Genomic DNA, 22,003 nt, shown 5'->3' on the forward strand with positions numbered 1-22,003 from the left:
CCATCTAAGAGTGGTCTCCATCAGGATGTAATAGACACATTCCTCCCTCAGCTTCTTTCTCTTGGTCTCAAAACCAAAACAAATAGAGTGCCCTATCTCTAACATGACCCTCACCCAAGCATTTGAGACAGTGCAAACAAGGGTCACTGACGGAGTTGAAAAGCTTTTGTTCAAAGAGAACACAATTGCTCCGACCTTGGATGGTACAAAGGAACTAAAGGTGTGGGTGGGAAGGCTCTGATCTTTATATACTCACTTCAGAGCATGAGGAGTTTGACAATAGTTCGGGCTGCCCCTTCAGGTATCACTAGGAAAAATATCTCTGGCACCAGTGCCCGGGACATGCACACACCTACAGTGTAACGGGCATATGCAATCACTCGAAGAAGAACTGAACTCTTTTCACTCAGTCCTACAGGAAATATCTGGGCTACCCACCCTATATGTATTTCTATCAGGAAAATGTGTGTGTTAATATGGTCTGCAGTTTGTGTGGAGTTTTCACAAACGTTTAAAAACATTTTGGCATGAACTGAATGCAGGTGAAAGATGTTATATTGACAGTTGTGAGGTGTTCTGCTTGTCTACAGAATAGATATCGCTTAGGAAATGGCAGTACAATCCTCCTCCACAGCACCCCAACATGCCTTGGTACTAAACTAGAGGACTATCTGGAATTCAGTCGCTGTGGCCCTTCACCTTTCTTCTCAGCCTGCCAAATGAATGCCAGTTAGAGAGGTGACTTTTCATTTCACAGAGGAGACAGAAAGGCTCTTCATGCCAGTTTTCAAGCCAACTTTTGCAGACTCAAGAATATTCAGATAGGCCCTTAGGGCCACATTTCAAAGGTATTTAGATCCCTAAAGAGGGAAACTGAAAATCCCACTGAGAGCCTCTCTCCTTCTTTAGGCACCTTTGAATTCTGACCCTTACTGTTTCTGGAGTTTTGGGTGATTGGCAGGGCTGAATCCAAGTTCTTCATCCTTTGAAGTCTGCTCTTCACTGCCTGTTATAGTCATGTCTCATCAGTTTCTCCTGGCAGTACAGAATTGTTCTGATTATGGAGAGAGAACGATCATCTAAGCTGGCCACATCAGAAGTCCGGTAAATGCAATAAGTTAATGTCTGTCTTTTGTTACACTTCACTGGAGTTAATGCTAACCATCATTGCTAGAACTTGGGCTTCATAGATTTAACAGATGGCAGAATTTGTCCCATTGTGTTCACCAGACTTCCTGTATGTTCCTGTAAATAGGTTGATCGTCTTGTCTCTATTTGTCAGTGATAGAAACACTGAACTTCTTTTATTCACCTGTTCTAGGCCCAGAACTCTTATTTTCTTAACTACATAAGGAGATATGAACAAGACCGGAATTTGTCTCAATTCAAAGGGGGTCTGTGACAGATAGCTGGGAAACAGTAATCGATATAGTACTCTGGTCACTGCAACAACAAGGAGTTGCTTGGAAGTAGCCCTGATTAGGAAGAGCTGTGCCTAACTGCTGGATGGGGAGGGGCTGAGGAGAGCCCAAAAGGCTAATTAGCCCATTACCCACGAGATAAAAAAGACACAGGAAGGGAAGTGCTTGTGGGGAAGACAGAGACTGGCAGGCTTTTGAAAGGCAGAGCAGGACAGATGTCTCAGGGGGGAAGATACTTGGCCAAGGAGGGGGGGAAATGAAGGTGAGCTAAGGATTGTAGGATACGGTCAATACAGAGCTGCTTGAGTTTGTACAGATTGCTGGGCAAACACAATGGAAAAACACATGCAGTGTTTGACCAGAAGGTGATCTCCAAGCAGTTTGTAGCTTGAAAAGAGACAAGAATGGGACCCCACACTTTCACATTTAGGAGCTTGTCCAGGATCTATAGCTGGCTTGAGGGTTTTGAAGCCTTGACCAGGAGAAGACTGCAGTGGCTGGGAAACTGCAAGAAGTGCTGCAGAAGACTCTGTAAAGCTTCCAACAATCCCACTACATAGAGAGCCAGGCCTTGTTTGCAGGCAGAATAGCAAAAAAATCTGCAGGACATTATGAGAAATCAAGCCCAAAGGGCAACAGCAACTTCTAGAGAAGGTGGTGAGTCCTGTGGAAGGGGTGCTAGACCAAGCAAGAGATGATTCCCAGATCCAGATGCAAGGAGTGTGAGTGTATAGGGTCCCAAATGGAAGAACCATGCAAATGTCAGACACCTTCAGATCCACCATGATTACTGTGGGATTATGTTAATCTCATTTATTTCTTTTCTAAAACAAATGGAGCTTCAGTGAAAACTTTGTCCCCTGAGACCAGCATGTCTGCAACAAATAGTTCATCTTTTTTTCTCTCTGATTTAATGTCACTATTCATTTAGAAATATGATGTCTCTCAAATTCCATTGAAACCCGTTCATTAGTCAACCAACATTTCAATCATTAGCTTCAGTGGTTTTAGTTTAGTGGGCTAATTAAGAGAAATGTAATCAAAACTGAAGACGGAGATGTCATATTAGTGAGAAAAAAATATGGATGACTTTTCTCTCCCCTTTCTGCACAGGAACATTGTCACTAATGTAATACACTCTGAGCCCGATCCAATGTCCATTGAACTCAACGGTAAGGCTCCCATTAACTTTAATAGGCATTGGGATTAAGTCCTAAAGGCAGTGACTGTTGGCATGCTCAAAGGTTGTGGATTAACATGGACTTGTAAAAAGAAAAGGAGAACTTGTGGCACCTTAGAGACTAACAAATGTATTTGAGCATAAGCTTTTGTGAGCTACAGCTCACTTCATCAGATGCATTCAGTGGAAAATACAGTGGGGAGATTTATATACACAGAGAACATGAAACAATGGGTGTTACCATACACACTGTAAGGAGAGTGATCAGGTAAGGTGAGCTATTACCAGCAGGAGAGCGGGGGGGAAAAAGCCTTTTGTAGTGATAATCAAAGTGGGCCATTTCCAGCAGTTGACAAGAAAGTCTGAGGAACAGCGGGGGGGGTGCGGGTGGGGGGGGGGGAAATGGGGGAATAAACATGGGGAAATAGTTTTACTTTGTGTAATGACCCATCCACTCCCAGTCTTTATTCAAGCCTAAGTTAATTGTATCCAGTTTGCAAATTAATTCCAATTCGCCAGTCTCTCGTTGGAGTCTGTTTTTGAAGTTTTTTTGTTGAAGAATTGCCACTTTTAGGTCTGTAATCGAGTGACCAAAGAGATTGAAGTGTTCTCTGACTGGTTTTTGAATGTTATAATTCTTGAAGTCTGATTTGTGTCCATTTATTCTTTTATGTAGAGACTGTAAGTGAATTAATGTTCACATTGTGCCTTACAAACAGAGATGCTTTTGAACAGAGATTGCAGATGATATTTGAAAAAAAAAAACTAAGAACAAAAAAATCAATGCTGACAATTGTGCCATGAGTTTGCTGCTTATTAAACCTGCCTTGGCAGCATCTGCACATGAATTGCAAATGCTAGTCAGACAGTTTTATGTTTGCATGCTGAGTTCCATTACAGGAACAACATGATGGTCGATAGTGGTTTTAATGGCTTGAGTCCTGGAAAATCTTAGCTTGAGAACAAGAGGAACTTCTTCGTTTCATTAAAGTGCTGGTGTCCTTCTTGTCACTGCTTTTGTCCTGTTCAACCCTAAGGCTATGTTTAAAATGGTTCCTCTGATGCATGGCAGGTGGTGGAGTGTTGGATAAAGATAAATTAATCTTAGCTGATTTATGGGAATATCTGATGATATTCCATGGGATTTGCTTTCTTTCTGAAGCAGATGGGAAATGTTTCACTAGGTGGACAGGAAGACTAGTTCAAATCTCCCTTTTGGGCACGGGCAGCCACCCTGAGCCTGAGAAGGAGCCAGAATTTACCAGTGTATATTGCCAAAGAGTCACACTAATATGTCAGCAGCCCCCCATCAGCTTCCCCCACTCCAGCCTGCAGCGCCTCCTGTCTGCCGGCAGCCCCACCAATCAGTGCCTCCCACTCTCTCCCCACGCCTTCTGCCTGCCATGATCAGCTGTTTCACAGTGCGCAGGAGGCTCCGGTGGAGAGGGGGGAAAAGTGAGGGCAAAGCAAGCTAGGGGGAAGGGGTGGAGTGGGGGCAGGGCCCGGGGCAGAGCAGGGGGTTGAGCACTGAGCATTCCCCGGCACACTGGAAAGTTAGCATCTATAGCTCCAGCCCTGGAGCCAGTGCCTATGCAAGGAGCCGCATATTAACCTATGAAGAGCTGCATGCGGCTCTGGAGCCACAGGTTGGCCATCCATGCTTTTGAGCAACATCAGTTGATCTGACTGTAGGGTAACGCTTTATTTAAACTTAAACCACACTCACAGGAGACGATGGTGATAGCTCAAATACTTGAGGGTAAGAGATGAGAAAGGCGATCCAAGACCAAGCTGAATTCATTTTCTTTGGTTGGTTTCGTTGGCCTGAGTCAGAAAGTATGGATTCAGAGAATATTTCCCCAAATAGTAGGAGAGTTTGGATCTGAGTTTGGCTGAGCCTATTATAGAAACAGGCACCCATCTATGATCTGGATCCCAATTCCTCCCAAACTCAGGATCTTTAAATCAGGGGTTTCACTTCAGACCCATCAGTATTTGATCTTAATCTTACCTTCTTACTTCCTCCAACCCTGACTGAGTAGTTTAAGGATTCTGTTGAAATCATTTAGACCTTATTTATACAGGGAAGTTTATCAGCACAGCTATGCACGTATAATTATACTGGTATAGCCACGCTGGTAAATTTCCCTGTACAGAATAGCCCTAATTCTCTTTTGCTTCCATCATCTAAATTGAGATCATATTCCATAGGTTTGTTATTTTTTGTGTATAGTAGTTCTGCTCCTCTTTGGGGAGAAGCAGAGAACATTTTATCTGGAGTGGAGAGCTCAGAAAGCCTGCGTTTATATTAAGTCCCCACAGCTCCCTCCTTTTAATAACAACTCAGAATCCCAACAGTGCTTTTAATGTCAGCTCACAGATACAGTACAGGTAACCAACAGCCAGTCTCCTGCAGCTCTCTTCATGCTATAGCCTGGAATGGTTCATAATCATTACTACCAAAAATCCATTCCAGTCAAGGATGTCCGAGAAAAGGAACACATGAAAGTCACTACACGTACAAACATACATTCAGAGATAGAGACACAGAGAGTCAGAACGTACAGATAATGTTTCTTACTTAAGAATGGTATTTCTCTGAAGGCCAAGGTCTCTCTCTAAGTAGAATAATTATTGTTTGTCCTGCACAGGACTGAAGTACCAATGGAATAGCAAACTTTCTTACCACTGACCCCAGTTGCCTTAATAGCTTCCATAGCACAAATGTCACACTGGTAGCACTTACCACAGAGAGAAATACTGGGAAAATGAGGAAAGAGATACCCCCTGGTTGGAATGAACTTGTTTGGAGAAATAGAGGCATCTCAGTAAAGCAAAGCTAAAAAGAACTTTCATTCAGAAAGTTACCTATGAGCCAACAATAAAAGGGCAGCTGGGATTCAAAGTTGTTATTAAAGGGGAAGGTGCTGTAGGGAATAAACATACATGCACCATTTCTATCACAGGCATTGTTAATACACCTATTACCAACTGTGTTTCAAAAGTAGGGCATTAGGATGAGTGAAGAACATTACAAAACAGCAGTGGGTGGGCATTAGAGACTGTCCTTCCTGCCACAAAATATACTGTTCTATATTGAGGAAAAAAGAAAGATGTTTCACACCCTGTGCAATAACTGCAGTTCTTGGAGATGTGTCCTCTATGGGTGCTCCACTTTGGTTACTTCAGGGGCATGCGCACCACCATGTGCCTCTGATCGGAGATCTTCATTAGCAGCGTCCGTTTGGCCTGCACATGTGCTGTTGAGATCCTCATGCCCCTCGCTGAGGTTATATCAGGCTGTGTGGGTAACCTGCCCTCAGTTGTCTCTGCCCTCAGTTGTCTCAGAAGGAAGCTTCGAAGCAGAGGGGAAGGAGGGTGTGTCGTGGAGCACCCATACGGACACACGTCTCAAAGAACTGCAGTTACTGCACAGGGTGAGTAACCTCTCTTTCTTTTTTGAGTAACATCCGTGTTGGTGCTCCCATAAGGAAGAGAGCGCTTTGGAGTTGAGTCCATTACAGAGGAAAGAACTGCATTGCCAACTGCTGCCTCAGATAAAGAGGCATTAACTAAGGCATAGTGTCTGGAGAAGGTATGTTCCGAAGACCACATAAGCAGCCCTGCAGATCTCAGAAACTGGGACATTTTTAAGGAGAGCCATATATGTAGATTGTGACCTCATCGAATGAACTGACATGCCAGCAGGATATGCTGAACACCTACCTGCATGAATGGTTCTTTTACTGTAGAGCTCTCTTCCTCATCATCTAAATTTGACGCTGAGGAGAGGCTGAATGTGTTAGGCATCTAAGAGGCTGTATGGAACAACGGATGTGGGCTTGTCTACACTTGAAATGCTGCAGCGCTGCAAATTGAACAGCTGTAGCGCATCGGTGTACACACAACCTATGCTGCCAGGAGGGGCTCTCCCATCAGTTTAGGTCAGTGGTTGGCAACCTGTGGCCCATCACGGTAATCGGCTTGCGAGCCGCAAGACATTTTGCTGATGTTGATGGTCTGCAGGCACGCCCCCCCCCGCCACTCTCAGTGGTCGTGGTTTGCTGTTCCTGGCTAATGGGAGCTGCGGGAAGCAGTGGGCCGCTTCCCGCATCTCCCATTGGCTGCAGGGGGCTGTGCCTGTGGACAGTCAACGTCAGCAAAATGTCTCTCGCCCACAAGCAGATTACCCTGATGGGCCGCTTGCGGCCCATGGGCCACAGGTTGCTCACCACTAGTTTAGGTAATCCACCTCCCTGAGAGGAGTCTTCTGTCTACCTCATGCTGTTTACACTGTTAAGTCAGCTTAATTATGTTGCTGAGGGGGGTGTGTGGATTTTTGACACCTGAGTGATGTAGCTTGACTAACCTAACTTTTTAGTGTAGACAAGGCCTGTGATTGGCATGAGAAGCTGAACGACCCAGTCAGACAGAGTGACATGAGCTTGCCACAAAAAAGAAATTATGAGCTTTCCTTGTGTTGTTTGGGCTTCCCCCCCGACCATTTTCTAAACCCTCTTGAAGAGGCTGAATTAAATTGAGGGAATACCTACTAGACTCAGGAAAATCTGGACAGCAAGAATCAGTGTGAAACATAATAGAATAGCTGGGTGAGCTAACAGGAGCTTTGAGATAATCCCAGTATTGCCAACCCTAAATATTCAAAATCATTAATCAGACCCCCCCCAAAATCATGGGATTGACTTAAAAATCATGAGATTAAACCCCCTACATTTTGGGGTTTTTTATTTGCCATCTGGCTTCCGAGACTCCAAGATGCACTCTAGTTATATTTTACAGCTTCTCTCAGTAACTCTGAGGTCTAGAAACTTAAAATAAGAAAAGAAAGAAAGAAAGTAGAGATTCTCATTTGATCACTTGTCTCCAGAAGTGGAAGCTGTAAATAAAACACCAAATATTGTGAAACTGTTGATAAAATCACAAGAGTTGGCAACACTGTCATTGGTGCTCCAAAATGCCACAATATCCCTGCTCAGCTGCTGGAAACAGGGGCGCTGGAATGTGTGGGGGGGCAGGGCAGGGGGTGATGGCCCCATTACTGGCAGTAAGGGCAAGCAACAGGGGCAGGGGGCAGAAAGAAGCGAGCAGAGGATGGAGTCTTGGGGGAAAGAGGCAGCATGGGGGCAGGGCCTTGGGGAGAAGGGGCCGCACAGGGGGTGGGGCCACGGTTTGGGCACCTGTAGTTCCCCGACTTTTAGGGACCTTCTGTTGCCCCCGGCTGGAAAGACATCCCTTCCAAAGCTGTTGCTCGCAGATTGATTTCTGACAGACAGCCCTATCCAACACCCAATGTTAAACTTACCAGCCTTGCTAATGGCTTTTATCTCTTTGTAATAAACTGAACCGTAAGCCTGGATCCTGACACTAAATATTAGATGGTTAAATCTAGATGACAATTCTGTGGCTTGAACCCATGTCTAATTCTGACAAATTACCTTTAACTCCAATGAAAAAAAGCACATTTTATTTGCCTTAAGGGTAATAAGAATGGGGATATGTCTCAGCCCCTGATAGTTTCATGCTACATTAGGCCTTTAATGGAAAACAGTTATTCCGCCTTCCCCCATTCCCAATCACTTCCTAGCCTTCGATGTGGAGTTAAGGGATAGGCTGTGGCACTGATCTTCTCTAGGAAGGGAAGACAAAGCACCAGTTAGATGATATGCTTCAGTGTAGTTTAATTAAATCCATCTGGGCTGGTGGCACTGGAGTGGTAAATAACCCAGTTTAATGAAAGGTGATAGATTGATTTGGGATGTAGGGTGCTTCTATCTGTAACAAGGAGAGTGCTACTATTATTACTGATAGCTCTGCAGCTTTGCTGCTGGGGAATCAGAAATGAACCCCTCCTTTCCAGAGTCACAGCCACTTAAAACTGACCCCAAATGTAGGTTTTGTAACCCTAAATAATAAGCGATGGTCACATAAACACCACCCTATACTGGAAACCTACTGACTGCTATACTTACCTACATGCCTCCAGCTTTCATCCAGATCACACCACACGATCCATTGCCTACAGCCAAGCTCTACGATACACCCGCATTTGCTCCAACCCCTCAGACAGAGACAAACACCGACAAGATCTCTACCAAGCGTTTTTATAAGTACAATACCCACCTGCTGAAGTGAAGAAACAGATTGACAGAGCCAGAAGAGTACCCAGAAGTCACCTACTACAGGACAGGCCCAACAAAGAAAATAACAGAACGCCACTAACCATCACCTTCAGGCCCCAACTAAAACCTCTCCAGCACATCATCAAGGATCTACAACCTATCCTGAAGGACAACCCATCACTCTCACGGATCTTGGGAGACAGGCCAGTCCTTGATACAGACAGCCCCCCAACCTGAAGCTAATACTCACCAGCAACCACACACCACACAACAAAAACACTAACCCAGGAACCTATCCTTGCATCAAAGCCCACTGACAACTGTGTCCACATATCTATTCAGGGGACACCATCACATCAGCAACACCATCAGGGGCTCCTTCACCTGCACATCTACCAATGTGATATATGTCATCATGTGCCAGCAATGCCCCTCTGCCATGTACATAATAAATGGACACAAATCAGACATCAAGAATTATAACATTCAAAAACCAGTTGGAGAACACTTCAATCTCTCTGGTCACTCAATTACAGACCTAAAAGTGGTAATTCTTCAACAAAAAAACTTCAGAAACAGACTCCGACAAGAGACTGCTGAATTGGAATTAATTTGCAAACGGATACCATTACATTAGGCTTAAATAAAGACTGGGAGTGGATGGGTCATTACACAAAGTAAAACTATTTCCCCATGTTTATTTCCACCCCCTACTGTTGCTCAGAGGTTCTTGTCAACTGCTGGAAATGGCCCACCTTGATTATCACTACAAAAGGATTTCCCCCTCCGCTCTCCTGCTGGTAATAGCTCACCTTACCTGATCACTCTCGTTACAGTGTGTATGGTAACACCCATTGTTTCATGTTCTCTGTGTATATAAAATCTCCCCACTGTGTTTTTCACTGCATGCATCCGATGAAGTGAGCTGTAGCTCACGAAAGCTTAGGCTCAAATAAATTTGTTAGTCTCTAAGGTACCACAAGTCCTCCTTTTCTTTTTGCGGATACAGACTAACACGGCTGCTACTCTGAAACCTGATGAAAGGATTCAAAGAAAAAAAAGCCCCATACCAAGATATGTTCCTATTTTTTATTTTTCCTATTGCCAATGGAAATAATTTAAATAAAACATTTCCCAGCACTGCTTGTAACCCAAATGTTTTAGACTGTGTTAATGCATAAGAGCCAGAATGTGGAAATGACTTGAAACTCACAAAAAACCAAAACCTTAAATGACTAGTCTTGTCTGATTGGCTGGATCCACAAAGATATTTAGGTGCCTAAATCCCCACCCTTTTTTTGGCACCACTGTAATCCACAAAACTCCTGCTTGGCTGCTGCCTGAATTTGTAGGTGACTAAACCTACTCAGCACTTATGTTTTTGCAGTAAAAATTCCCAGGGTACCTACTTTTCTACCTCTGAGCATTTCTATCTCTCTCTAGGCGTCTGCCTGCTTACCTCCTGCTTAAGACCCAGAGTGATACACTAATTATGGGAAGATAGGTGGAGGGGAGCCTAAGTCACATTTGGAGTTCAATCTAGTAGGAGTGCGTAGATGCCACCTAACTCCAGACATGACAGCTGGAGCAAGGAGGACCACCACCCTTATAATTGTTAGCCCAGTGGTTAGGGTATATTCATGTGGAAGATCCTCAGTTCAAGTCCCCGCTCTGCACGAGGAGGAGAAGGGATTTGAACAGGGATCTGCCACCTCTCAAGTGAGTGCCCTAACCACTGGGTGACAGAGTGATTCTCATTCTCTCTGACCTAATTAATAAAGTGGAACAACTTAAACTAGAAAGACTGAAGAAGCTGCACATCAGAATATCCAATAGCCCCATGATTAAGGCACTCACCTGCGAGGTGACAGATCCCTGTTCAAATCCCTTCTCCTCCTCAGGCAGAGGGGGCACTTGAACCGAGGATCTCCCATATTCCAGGTGAGTATCCTTAACTACTGGACAAACAGTTATAAGGGAGGTTGGTTGTCCCCCTTCCTAGCTGTTTTGCGTGGAGCTAGATAGTTGCTGAGTGCACCCACTGGACTGGGCCCTACACGTGAGTTAGGCAGCTGAACTCCTCTCTTCCCCAGTTTATGGATTGCAAGCAGAGATAGGCACCTCTCTGCAGCCCACACTTAGGAATCTATCTCAGAGAGGAGCAGGACTTAGAACATTTTTGGCATCTCCCATTGGCTGGCTTGGGCTGCTCCTTGCATACCTAATGTGCTGGGTTTTGTAGATTGCATTCTAAGTGGCCATCTCTCCCCATTCATTGAATAGGGAGCATAGGTGCCAAACTCAGGCTTTTTGGGTTGCAGTATTGTTCCTCATTTTGACACCTACTTATCTATTGTTCGGAGTGGACTACATCCACCCTGATTGAACTGGCCCTGTCAACACTGGTTCTCCACTTGTAATGTAACTCCCTTCTCTTCATGTGTCAGTATATTTATGTCTGCATCTGTAATTTTCACTCCATGCATCTGAAGAAGTGGGGTTTTTACCCACGAAAGCTTATGCTCAAATAAATCTGTTAGTCTTTAAGGTGTCACCAGACTCCTTGTTAGTATTGTTCCTGTGATTTTCTAGGTGCCTAAAAGTTAGGAGTTACTATGCTCTGTCCCTTTGTAGATCCAGGCCACTGTCACAGTCAAATGAAATGCAAAAGGCAAACAAAAATCATAAGCACTGAAAAGTAGATTGGATTTTAAACATTATTTCACTTCTTATGAAAAAGTGAAATTTGTAACATAAGAGATTATATAATTATTTTTAACCTGACCGTCACCCTTTAAATAGTGGGACAGCACATGTGAAAGTTAGTAGGGTTTGCCTCCTTGCAAGGGAAACTGAAGAGGATGGTTGATATTTGGACAATGGAGAGAAGGAAATTCAGACATTTCCCCCATACAACAAGAGGTTTTTGCCACAACCTGTTTCTTTTATTTTTATCATAGCTAGCTTGGTAGCATGTACTTCACTAGGACCTTTATTTCCTTTTCTCACACCCAACAGAAGTATCACAGGCTGTGGAAATGCATTTCAGTCCCTCTAGTCCCAATACCATTTTAGCTACTTCTTATACTGTTTGGCCTTGATGTGCCTGACATTCCTCTGCCACAGCGCTTTGCAGCATGAGTGGGGAGGGCAAACTTTGGCTTTATGTCCTTGTCCAATCTCCTACTCTTATGGATAGAGTTCCAGGATTTTTAATGTCCACATGGAATAGATAGGACTTCAGCTGTGAAGGCCTCAACTGGATGATTCCTTAGAATCTAAAAAGATAAGACAAACAAAGGATGGGAGAAAGGAAGTACTATATTCCCATTTTACTCCAGAGATTAAATGTTTTGTCCAGGGTCACACAAGCTGTGGCAGTCTGGGAATGTAAACTAAATCTCTTGAGTCCCAATTCAGTGTCTTCTCTGTAAAACCACTCTTCCTAGCCCAACCAAACCACTGAAATGTCACAGTTATGGTCCTGTGCCAAAGTATATATTTTTTCCGAGGCAGTGTGAGACAGATCAGGCATTTAGTAGATGCCTGGATCCAAAGACGGAGGTGATCTAACTTCTTGGACACTTTCTTAATGCTTCTTTGAAACACCATAAGCCTAACTTTGAGTTTCTTGACTAAGCAATTTTTGAGTAAACATGTTGTCCCTGGTGAGAATTCATGCCTCTGAGCAGTTTTAGGTAGGTATTGTTTAGTTATCAGTAGAAATTTCCATGCAGGTTTCCACACACAGCATGCTCGCTCATGTCTCCTGTAGAAGAGGTATACTGGCCTGGTGTGTGCTATTAAAGAAGTAAGCTTCAGTTGGATGTTTAAAGGTGCTGCACCTCCTGAACGATACTATAGGGTGTCACATTTTCAGGTATTCAATACAGACTCCCTCATAGAGAGAAACCAGTTAAAGAGACTGAAGATATGTTTACACTTCGTGGTGGGAGGTGTGATTCCCAGCTCAAGGAGATATACTTTTGCTACAGCTGATCAAGCTAGCACGCTAAAAAGCCAGAAGTGTAGCCATGGCAGCACAAGTGATGGGAGGGCTAACTACCCCGAGTACAATCCCGTCTGAGACGCTAGTACGTACTTGGGCAGCTAACCCCTCCTGCAACTGGTGCTGCTGCAGTTAGACTCTATTTGCTGTATCAGAAGTAGCACAGATTTATCTTCTTGAGCTGGAAATTAAACCTCCAGATCAGAGTGTTGACTTTGACATACCATCAGGCAGAGGATGCAGACAGGTTAGATTTCAGCATCAGTTATGGGTTTGTTTCATCAGGTACTTCTTCTGGTTCATTAAATACATAAGTTATACTAAAACCTTCCTCAGTCACCATTAAAATACTATATACTACAGTTTCCTTTAGCAGCACATCTGTATCTTCAGCTGTGCACTTCCTAAACTGTGAGTCTCTAAGCACTTCAGACTTCCTAAGAAGCAGGTCTCAGGTGCTGGGAAAGAAGAGGCCTGAAGGAATTTCTGCAGTCTTTCCAAGCCTCACAGGAACCTTGCATCCTTCCCAAACAAGACTTGCACTGATTTATACTAAATCCATTTTAAAAATTGATTTTAATTAGCACAGTATAACTTCTGGGTGTATACAAGGCCTAAGACTTTCTAAGATGCATCAAAACTCTGAAGCCTCCTCAGAGCCCTTGATCTTCCTCTTCTAACCCCTCCCCTCCCATCCCTTCAATGGACTCAACAGTGTTTCCATCTGAACACTGGGATTTGAGGGTGCTCAGCACCTCACAGGAAAAGCTCAGAATTTTGCAAGGACTTATTGACTTACCACTGGACCTGGTTCCCAAGATCAAAATATCCTATCTTATTCCATCTGCCATGAGAGAAAGTTTAAAGCGCACATAGACATAACAGGAGGGTAGAGGTACAGATTAACTCAAGTGGGAGGCATTTCCATGGCAGCACTTAAGTAAATAATAATTCACAGGAATAATAATGGGAAAATACATTCCTTCTTCAAAGGAAAACATAGCTTAAGGGAAGGAAGCAGCCAGGTGTGCCACCAGTGGTGGCTGCACAATAAGGCTAATGTTGATGTTTTAAAAATCTTTAATGCATCCATATTAATTATGCATTTGATGATAAAGTAATGGCTGCGCACTTTTGTACTGGCACCCTACACACATTCCCAAGACCCAGCTAGATAAAAAGACACAACTGCATCATGTTTTTCAAGCTAACCCTTTAATGAAATCTATTTTTCCTAGGGCAGAGAGCTTCAGAAAGGGCAGAGGGTTCCAGAAAGATCAAAGACTTTGATCCTTACCACATAAAAAAGAGATCTATATTGTGTCCTAAAGATCAGAGCAATGGAAGGTGACTATATAGGTGTCTCCTCTATGAACAGCACACGTTCCAGTGCATTTGAAATAAAAGTAAACAAATCAGACAGCATCCCTTTGAAGGAGATCTGCAGTCGACTGATAAAACAATACTCTGTGTCAGGGCCTGCAACTAGCCTGCTTACCTGCTAGCTTAAGCCTCAGACAGTCTAACAAGTGTAACTGGGCCCCAACTGAGCCACCTGAATGACCCATCTGCTCAATAGGCTGAGACGATAAGGAGACCTGCTCTTAAGATCAGCAACAGGGCACTGGCTGCTGAAAGCGTTTGCAAATATTGCCTCAGACCCAGTCCTGCTTCTGCCTTGTCTCATTCCAGCTAATTCAGCTCTGACCCTCAGCTCCGATTCCTGACCTCTGGGTCTCACCCTCGGCTCCAGCCACTAGGCCTGACTCCAACCACTTGTCACAACCCGCCTGTGTCCTAGTCACATGACACTCTGCAATTTAGCACAGGTTGTCATGTGGACATTTTACGGTATAAAAGTCCTATTGGTGAGAGAACCAATACGTGAAAGTTAAGCAGAACTAACACCACTGCCAGGAATGAGATGACGCCTTATTAGAAGTGGACTGCTATTGTTTGGTGCAGGGGGGTAGAATTCTCAGTCACATCCAGGTTCTAGTTTTGTGACTGGCCCTTCCACGTTGGACTGAATTAAATCCCAGATCCAAACATGCCCTGAAATTTGGGGAGTTTGAAATCTGGAACTAGAACTGAATTATACAGCCCAGGCCCAACTCTAGTACAATGTCAATAGGGTCTTTCGTCTGAGGATCTAAACATGCTTTGCAAACAGTAATGAACGTGAAATATTACATCCGGTCAGGGAAACCAAGGCACAATTTAAGTGGCTTGCTCAGGGCCACACACTGATTCAGTGGCAGAGCCAGGAATGGAACCCAGGAGTGCCGACACCTAGGACTCTGTATGCAGTGGTGTTGTAGTCATGTCGGTCCCAGGAAATTGAAGAGACAATATCTTTTACTGGACTAACTTCTGTTGGTGAGAGAGACCAACTTTTGAGCTTATGCAGAGTGCTCTGCTCTAATCTCTCACTGATGCATACTCCCTACCCATAACAGAATGTCCCAATGGGAGGCAAAGCACCTCTCTCCCTCTCAGAGCTGAATACTCTGTTTCTAAGAGTTGTCAGGCAATTTTGGATGCTAACCAGCTGCTGCTGAAGTGCCTTCTCATTGGGAGGGAAGCAAAGGATGAGAAGAAAGAGGAGAGGCTCCCACCTGTCTGACACGTCAGGAAGAGATAAAACCATCCACTGCCAGGCTCCCAAACCTTCACTGTTAGTGAAGTGCCAGAACGTCCTGCTCTGTTCCTTCCCCGTTTTGTTCTCGACAAGGACCAGGGAAATATTTCCAAACAAGAAGCCGTGGATGAGCCATGACATTCGGAGCTGCAAGGAAGAGAACATATAAGAAAGCAAGCAAGATACGTTAGTTATCCATAAATAAACTAAATCCCCAATTCTTCTCTTTCAGTTCCTTCTTTCCCTCCCTCCAAATCCTCAATCCTTCTTCCCTGATGTTCTTCTCCCCCTCTCGGCAAAGGGGTATATATATTTGGGGAAATATTGTTGTGCAGAGGTATTTGGTGCAATATGCTAGTAAAGATACAAGAAGTTAATGGAAAATTTGTGGGCCTGATTCGCATTTACACTAAGGCCCCTTGTACACCATTCTGATAGTGCAAAGGGGTCTAAAAAGTGGGTTCACATGTAATTTATACCCGTTTTAAGGTCCCTTTACAGTGCGTGGTATAAATAGCGATAGTTTAAATGAAAGTCAGGCCCTTTATACCCATCTATATATCTTAGAATACATGGGTACTTGGTGCAGGATTCTTACACTCAGGTAAGTATTCAGGTGTTTTATATTCAGTTAAAAAATTAGAGCTCAGTAATTCTCAAACCACATTTGGCTCTTTACATGGTTATTTCTCTTATCTCCTCCAGTCTGGCTCTTTGTCCCATGTTTTGGCTTATGAACTATGGTAAAATTTAGTGGTTAACTGGAGCCGATGGGTGAAAGCCTGGCCTCACCAAAGTCAATTGCAAAACTCCCATTCACTTTAATGGGGGCCAGTTTTCACCACATCGACGGCTGGTGACGGGGCACTAAATGGGGAGGGTTCCGAATTGCTACAGAGAATTATTTCCCAGGTATCTGGCCGGTGCATCTTGTCCACATGCCCAGGGTCTAACTGATCACCATATTTGGGATTGGGAAGGAATTTTCCACCGGGTCAGATTGGCCTGAGAGTTTTTCCCCTTCCTCTGCAGCCTGGGCCATAGGTTATTTGCAGGTTTAAACTAGTGTAAATGGTGGATTCTCTGTAATTTGAAGTCTTTAAACCATAATTTGAGGACTTCAGTAACTCAGCCACGGCACGGGTCAGGGGTCTATTCCAGGAGTGGGTGGGTGAGGTTCTGTGGCCTGCAATGTGCAGGAGGTCAGTCTAGATGATCACAGAATCATAGGACTGGAAGGGACCTCAAGAGGAGTGCAGTCTGCTGCACTCATGACAGGACTAAGTATTATCTAGACCATCCCGACAGGTGTTTGTCTAACCTGCTATTAAAAATCTCCAACAATGGAAATTCCCCAACCTCCCTAGGCAATTTATTCCAGTGCTTAACCACCCTGACAGTCAGGAATTTTTTCCTAATGTCCAACCTAAACCTCCCTTGTTGCAATTTAACCCCATTGCTTCTTGTCCTACCCTCAGAAGATGTTAAGGAGAACAATTTTTCTTCCTTCTCCTTGCAACAACTTTGTATGTACTTGAAAATTGTTATGTCCCCCCTCTGTCTTCTCTTCTTCAGACTAAACAAACCCAACTTTTTTCAATCTTCCCTCATAGGTTGTGTTTTCTAGAACTTTCATCATTTTTGTTGCTTTTCTCTGGACTTTCTCCAATTTGTCCACATCCTTCCTGAAATGTGGCACCTAGAACTGGACACAATACTCCAGTTGAGGCTGTATCAGCGCAGAGTAGAGTGGAAGAATTATGTCTCGTGTTTTGCTTACAACACTCCTGCTAATACATCCCAGAATGATGTTTACTTTTCTTGCAACAGTCTTACATTGGTTTCAGAGTAACTGCCGTGTTAGTCTGTATTCACAAAAAGAAAAGGAGTACTTGTGGCACCTTAGAGACTAACCAATTTATTTGAGCATAAGCTTTCGTGAGCTACAGCTCACTTCATGTGAGCTGTAGCTCATGAAAGCTTATGCTCAAATAAATTGGTTAGTCTCTAAGGTGCCACAAGTACTCCTAGTCTTACATTGCTGACTCATATTTACTTTGTGATCCACTATGACCCCAGATCCCTTTCTGCAGTATTCTTTCCTAGGCAGTCAGTTCCCATTTTGTATGTGCACAACTGATTGTTCCTTCCTAATTGGAGTACTTTGCATTCATCTTTACTGAACTGGTATCATCTGCAAACTTTATAAGTGTACTCTCTATGCCATTATTTAAATCATTGATGAAGACATTGAACAGAACTGGAACCAGAATTGATCCCTGTGGGACCCTATTCGATATGCCCTTCCAGCATGACTGTGAACCACTGATAACTACTCTCTGGGAACAGTTTTCCAATCAGTTATGCACCTATCTTATAGTAACTCCATTTAGGTTGTATTTTCCTAGCTTGTTTCTGAGAAGGTCATGCGAGAGAGTATCAAAAGCCTTACTAAAGTTAAGATATGCTACATCTACTGCTTTTCCCTTATCCATAAGGCTTGTTACCCTGTCAAAGAAAGCAATTAGGTTGGTTCGACTTGACTTGTTTTTGACAAATCCATGCTGACTGTTACTTATCACCTTATTATCTTCTAGGTGTTTGTAAATTGATTGCTTAATTATTTACTCCATCTTGCCGGGTGCAGAAATTAAGCTGACTGGTCTGTAATTCCCTGGGTTGTCCTTATTCCCCCTTTTATAGATTGACACTATATTTTCCCTTTTCCAATGCTCTGGAATCTCTGCTGTCTTCCATAACTTTTCAAAGATAATCGCTAATGGCTCAGATGTCTCCTCAGTCAGCTCCTTGAGTATTCTAGGATGCATTTCATCAGACGCTGGTGACCCGAAGACATCTAACTTGTCTAAGTAATTTTTAACTTAGTCTTTCCTTATTTTCGACTCTGATCCTACCTCATTTTCACTGGCATTCACTATGTTAGATGACCAATCACTACTAACCTTTTTGGTGAAAACCAAAACAAAAAAGTCATTTAGCACTTCTGCCATTTCCACATTTTCTGTTATTGTTTCCCCCCCTCATTGAGTGATGGGTCTACCTTGTCCTTGTCCTTCCTTTTGCTTCTAATGTATTTGTAGAATGTTTTCTCGTTATCTTTTATGTTTTTTGCTAGTTTAATCTCATTTTGCGTCTTGGCCTTTCTAATTTTGTCCCTACATACGTGTGCTATTTGTTTATATTCATCCTTTGTCATTTGACCTAGTTTCCACTTTGTGTAGGACTCTTTTTTTGAGTTTCAGATCATTGAAGATCTCTTGTTTAAGCCAGGGTGGTCTCTTGCCATACTTCCTATCTCTTCTACACAGTGGGATAGTTTGCTCTTCTGCCCTTAATCATGATGGTCCCTTCTGACCTTAATCTATGAGTGTATGTATGTGGAAACCCCCAGTACCTCATATATGCCATTGGAGCAGTGCCTTTTTAAAAAAAACAACCCAAAACAACAGATAAGTTTAAAACATGGACCGTTTTCTTATCACTTTTATGTTCAGTGCACATGTACTTTATTATAAAAGGACGACTTTAATACTTGTGTGATCCATAACTCTAAGGCTCACTCTCCCTTTAGAAAAGGAGTACTTGTAGCACCTTAGAGACTAACCAATTTATTTGAGCATGAGCTTTCGTGAGCTACAGCTCACTTCATCAGATGCATACCGTGGAAACTGCAGTTTGATGATGAAGTGAGCTGTAGCTCACGAAAGCTCATGCTCAAATAAATTGGTTAGTCTCTAAGGTGCTACAAGTACTCCTTTTCTTTTTGCGAATACAGACTAACACGGCTGTTACTCTGAAATCTCCCTTTAGACATGATCTAATAGATACAAGTTAAACCTGACAGCTTTTTCAGTGATGAACTCTCCTATATTCAGGCAGCAGCAGAAACAAGTGCAGAATGACTGCAATAAGAGGGTGTCGCTAGCAATTACATGCTTGTCCCCTAGATATTCCTTTCAAAAATTAGTTTTTCCCTCCTTCTCTTCAGGTTTTTATGGACTTTCCAATTATGATCCAGTGATATTTTGCTTTTTATTAATTAAAGTACTGTATGGAGAACAGTCTCAAGCATTTTGGTTACATCTAATGTAACAAAGTCCCTTAGTGGCTCTTTATCTCTGTAGATAAAATTATTTCCTGGCATTTTCTCGTTTTAGGACTCATTTTCTCTCATTGTCAGGAATGAAATATAAATCTTTGCAATTTGGTCTGGTCTCAAAATCTCTAACATGAACACTGCTGTCTAATTTTCTTTGAAATAACCCCCTCAAACTCTCTGCTTATAAAGAGCTTAATAAGAAAAAAAAATACTGCATGCAGGGGCTGGATTTATGCAGCCATCACAATAATCAACAAATGTGAGGCTGCCCAAGGAATGAGTTTACTGAGGCTACGTTAATGATGGATTTCTAGACACAAGAGAGTATTCACAGCACTGAATCCTGATTCAACTCTCATAAAAAAAACCCTTCATAATTTTGTAATGCTTCAAATCCAGCACAGAACCTAACTAGGGAGGTTAGGTAATTGCACCTATATTTTTATATGGTAATACTATTTGTTGTCTTGATAATATACATTTTCTCCATTCTCTATTTAGCTAGGTTACAGAATTAGAAAGGCTAGCAGTTATCATGCTTCAGGGAAAAAGCTGGTCAGTAGTTGTTTTACCCCTCCCCATGACTTGACACTGTACAATTAGCTAAGATGGGGTTTGTATGTGTGCATTATGAGAGCATCTTTGCCTGAGGCATCAAGTCTATGCAGAGGTCAGATTTGGGCATGGGGAGGATGAAGTGGTGATGCTGATGATGCTGAATTGAACCTCTGGCCACAGTCCCAGAGCGTGAGGTATTTCACTGCTGATCATCCCAAGGGACCATGAGATCACAGAATCATAGAATATCAGGGTTGGAAGGGACCTCAGGAGGTCATCTAGTCCAACGCCCTGCTCAAAGCAGGACCAATCCCCAACTAAATCATCCCAGCCAGGGCTTTATCAAGCCTGACCTTAAAAACCTCAAAGGAAGGAGATTCCACCACCTCCCTAGGTAATGCATTCCAGTGCTTCACCACCTTCCTAGTGAAAATGTTTTTCCTAATATCCAACCTAAACCTCCCCCACTGCAACTTGAGACCATTACTCCTTGTTCTGTCATCTGTTACCACTGAGAACAGTCTAGAGCCATCCTCTTTGGAACCCCCTTTAGGTAGTTGAAAGCAGCTATCAAATCCCCCCCTCATTCTTCTCTTCTGCAGACTAAACAATCCCAGCTCCCTCAGCCTCTCCTCATAAGTCATGTGTTCCAGTGCCCTAATCATTTTTGTTGCCCTCTGCTGGACGCTTTCCAGTTTTTCCACATCCTTCTTGTAGTGTGGGGCCCAAAACTGGCCACAGTACTCCAGATGAGGCCTCACCAAAGTCGAATAGAAGGGAATGATCACGTCCCTTGATCTGCTGGCAACGCCCCTACTTATACAGCCCAAAATGCCGTTAGCCTTCTTGGCAACAAGGGCACACTGTTGACTCATATCTAGCTTCTCATCCACTGTCACCCCTAGGTCCTTTTCTGCAGAACTGCTGCCGAGCCATTCTGTCCCTACTCTGTAGCAATGCATGGGATTCTTCTGTCCTAAGTGCAGGACTCTGCACTTGTCTTTGTTGAACCTCATCAGATTTCTTTTGGCCCAATCCTCTAATTTGTCTAGGTCCTTCTGTATCCTATGGCTACCCTCCAGCGATCACCTAGTCTGGCTTCCTGCATATCCCAGGTCCTTAAATTTCACTCAGTTACCCCAATAACTTTGTGTTTGGCTTCAAAATTAACACCTCATTTAAATGAATGGGGGCAGCTCATTTCTTTTACAGCTACCGTTTCAGGCCTCTTGTCTCCACACTTAGGAAGAGGACCACACTGAGAAGACTTCTGTTTGCAACTGTAAGGACCAAAGCCCCAAGGCCCTGTTCTTCTTTCATGCCAATTTTACACCAGTGCCAAACCTTGGACTTCACATACAAGGTCACTGCCAATCTGACCTGGGGGGAAATTCCTTCTTGATCCCGCATACAGTGATCAGTTAGACCCTGTGCATCCATCTCAGGGGATGTTGTGGCTATTTCCTATTCTGTGATGATTCCAATGGGTTGGCATCACAAAGTGATCTGAGTCATGGGTATAGGCCACTGCCAGTGGCAGCACACACCACCGGGCTAGATACCATTATTAATTTTTATTCATAGTTTGTACTACAGTAATGCCCAGAGGTACAGTCAAGATCAGGAACTCATTGTTGTACAGTGTGTAGGACAAAGAAGCAAGAACAGAGTCCCTGTCCCCAGAGAGTTCACAACTTAGAAGCGTGACAAGATGTGATAGGTGGATTAAACTAGAGCTGGGAGAAATATTTTGGATGAATAGTTTATTCACCCAAAAATGAAGTTTGGAGTTGGCCAAAGCTATTCACGAATGTGTGTCAAGTTTGCCAATTAGTTTTGACCAAACAGAAAATGTAAAAATGTTTCAATAATATCGAAAATATTTTTTTGCTAAATGAAACCAAATGTTTTTTAGGCATAACAAAATGTTTCAA

General features: G+C 43.3%; 1 protein-coding gene across 2 annotated transcripts in view; it reads right to left on the bottom strand.

Annotated features, from left to right (window-relative positions):
* ALK (ALK receptor tyrosine kinase) overlaps positions 1-22,003 on the bottom strand; it is a 547,569-nt gene that overhangs the window by 93,244 nt on the left and 432,322 nt on the right. For both annotated transcript variants that reach the window (XM_075127046.1, XM_075127045.1), the window contains exon 9: positions 15,369-15,538. In XM_075127046.1, coding sequence (XP_074983147.1) covers positions 15,369-15,538 — 170 coding nt within the window. The remainder of the gene's footprint in view (positions 1-15,368; positions 15,539-22,003) is intronic.

The sequence above is a fragment of the Caretta caretta genome, chromosome 3 (assembly GCF_965140235.1).
Source record: "Caretta caretta isolate rCarCar2 chromosome 3, rCarCar1.hap1, whole genome shotgun sequence".
Taxonomy (NCBI): domain Eukaryota; kingdom Metazoa; phylum Chordata; order Testudines; family Cheloniidae; genus Caretta; species Caretta caretta.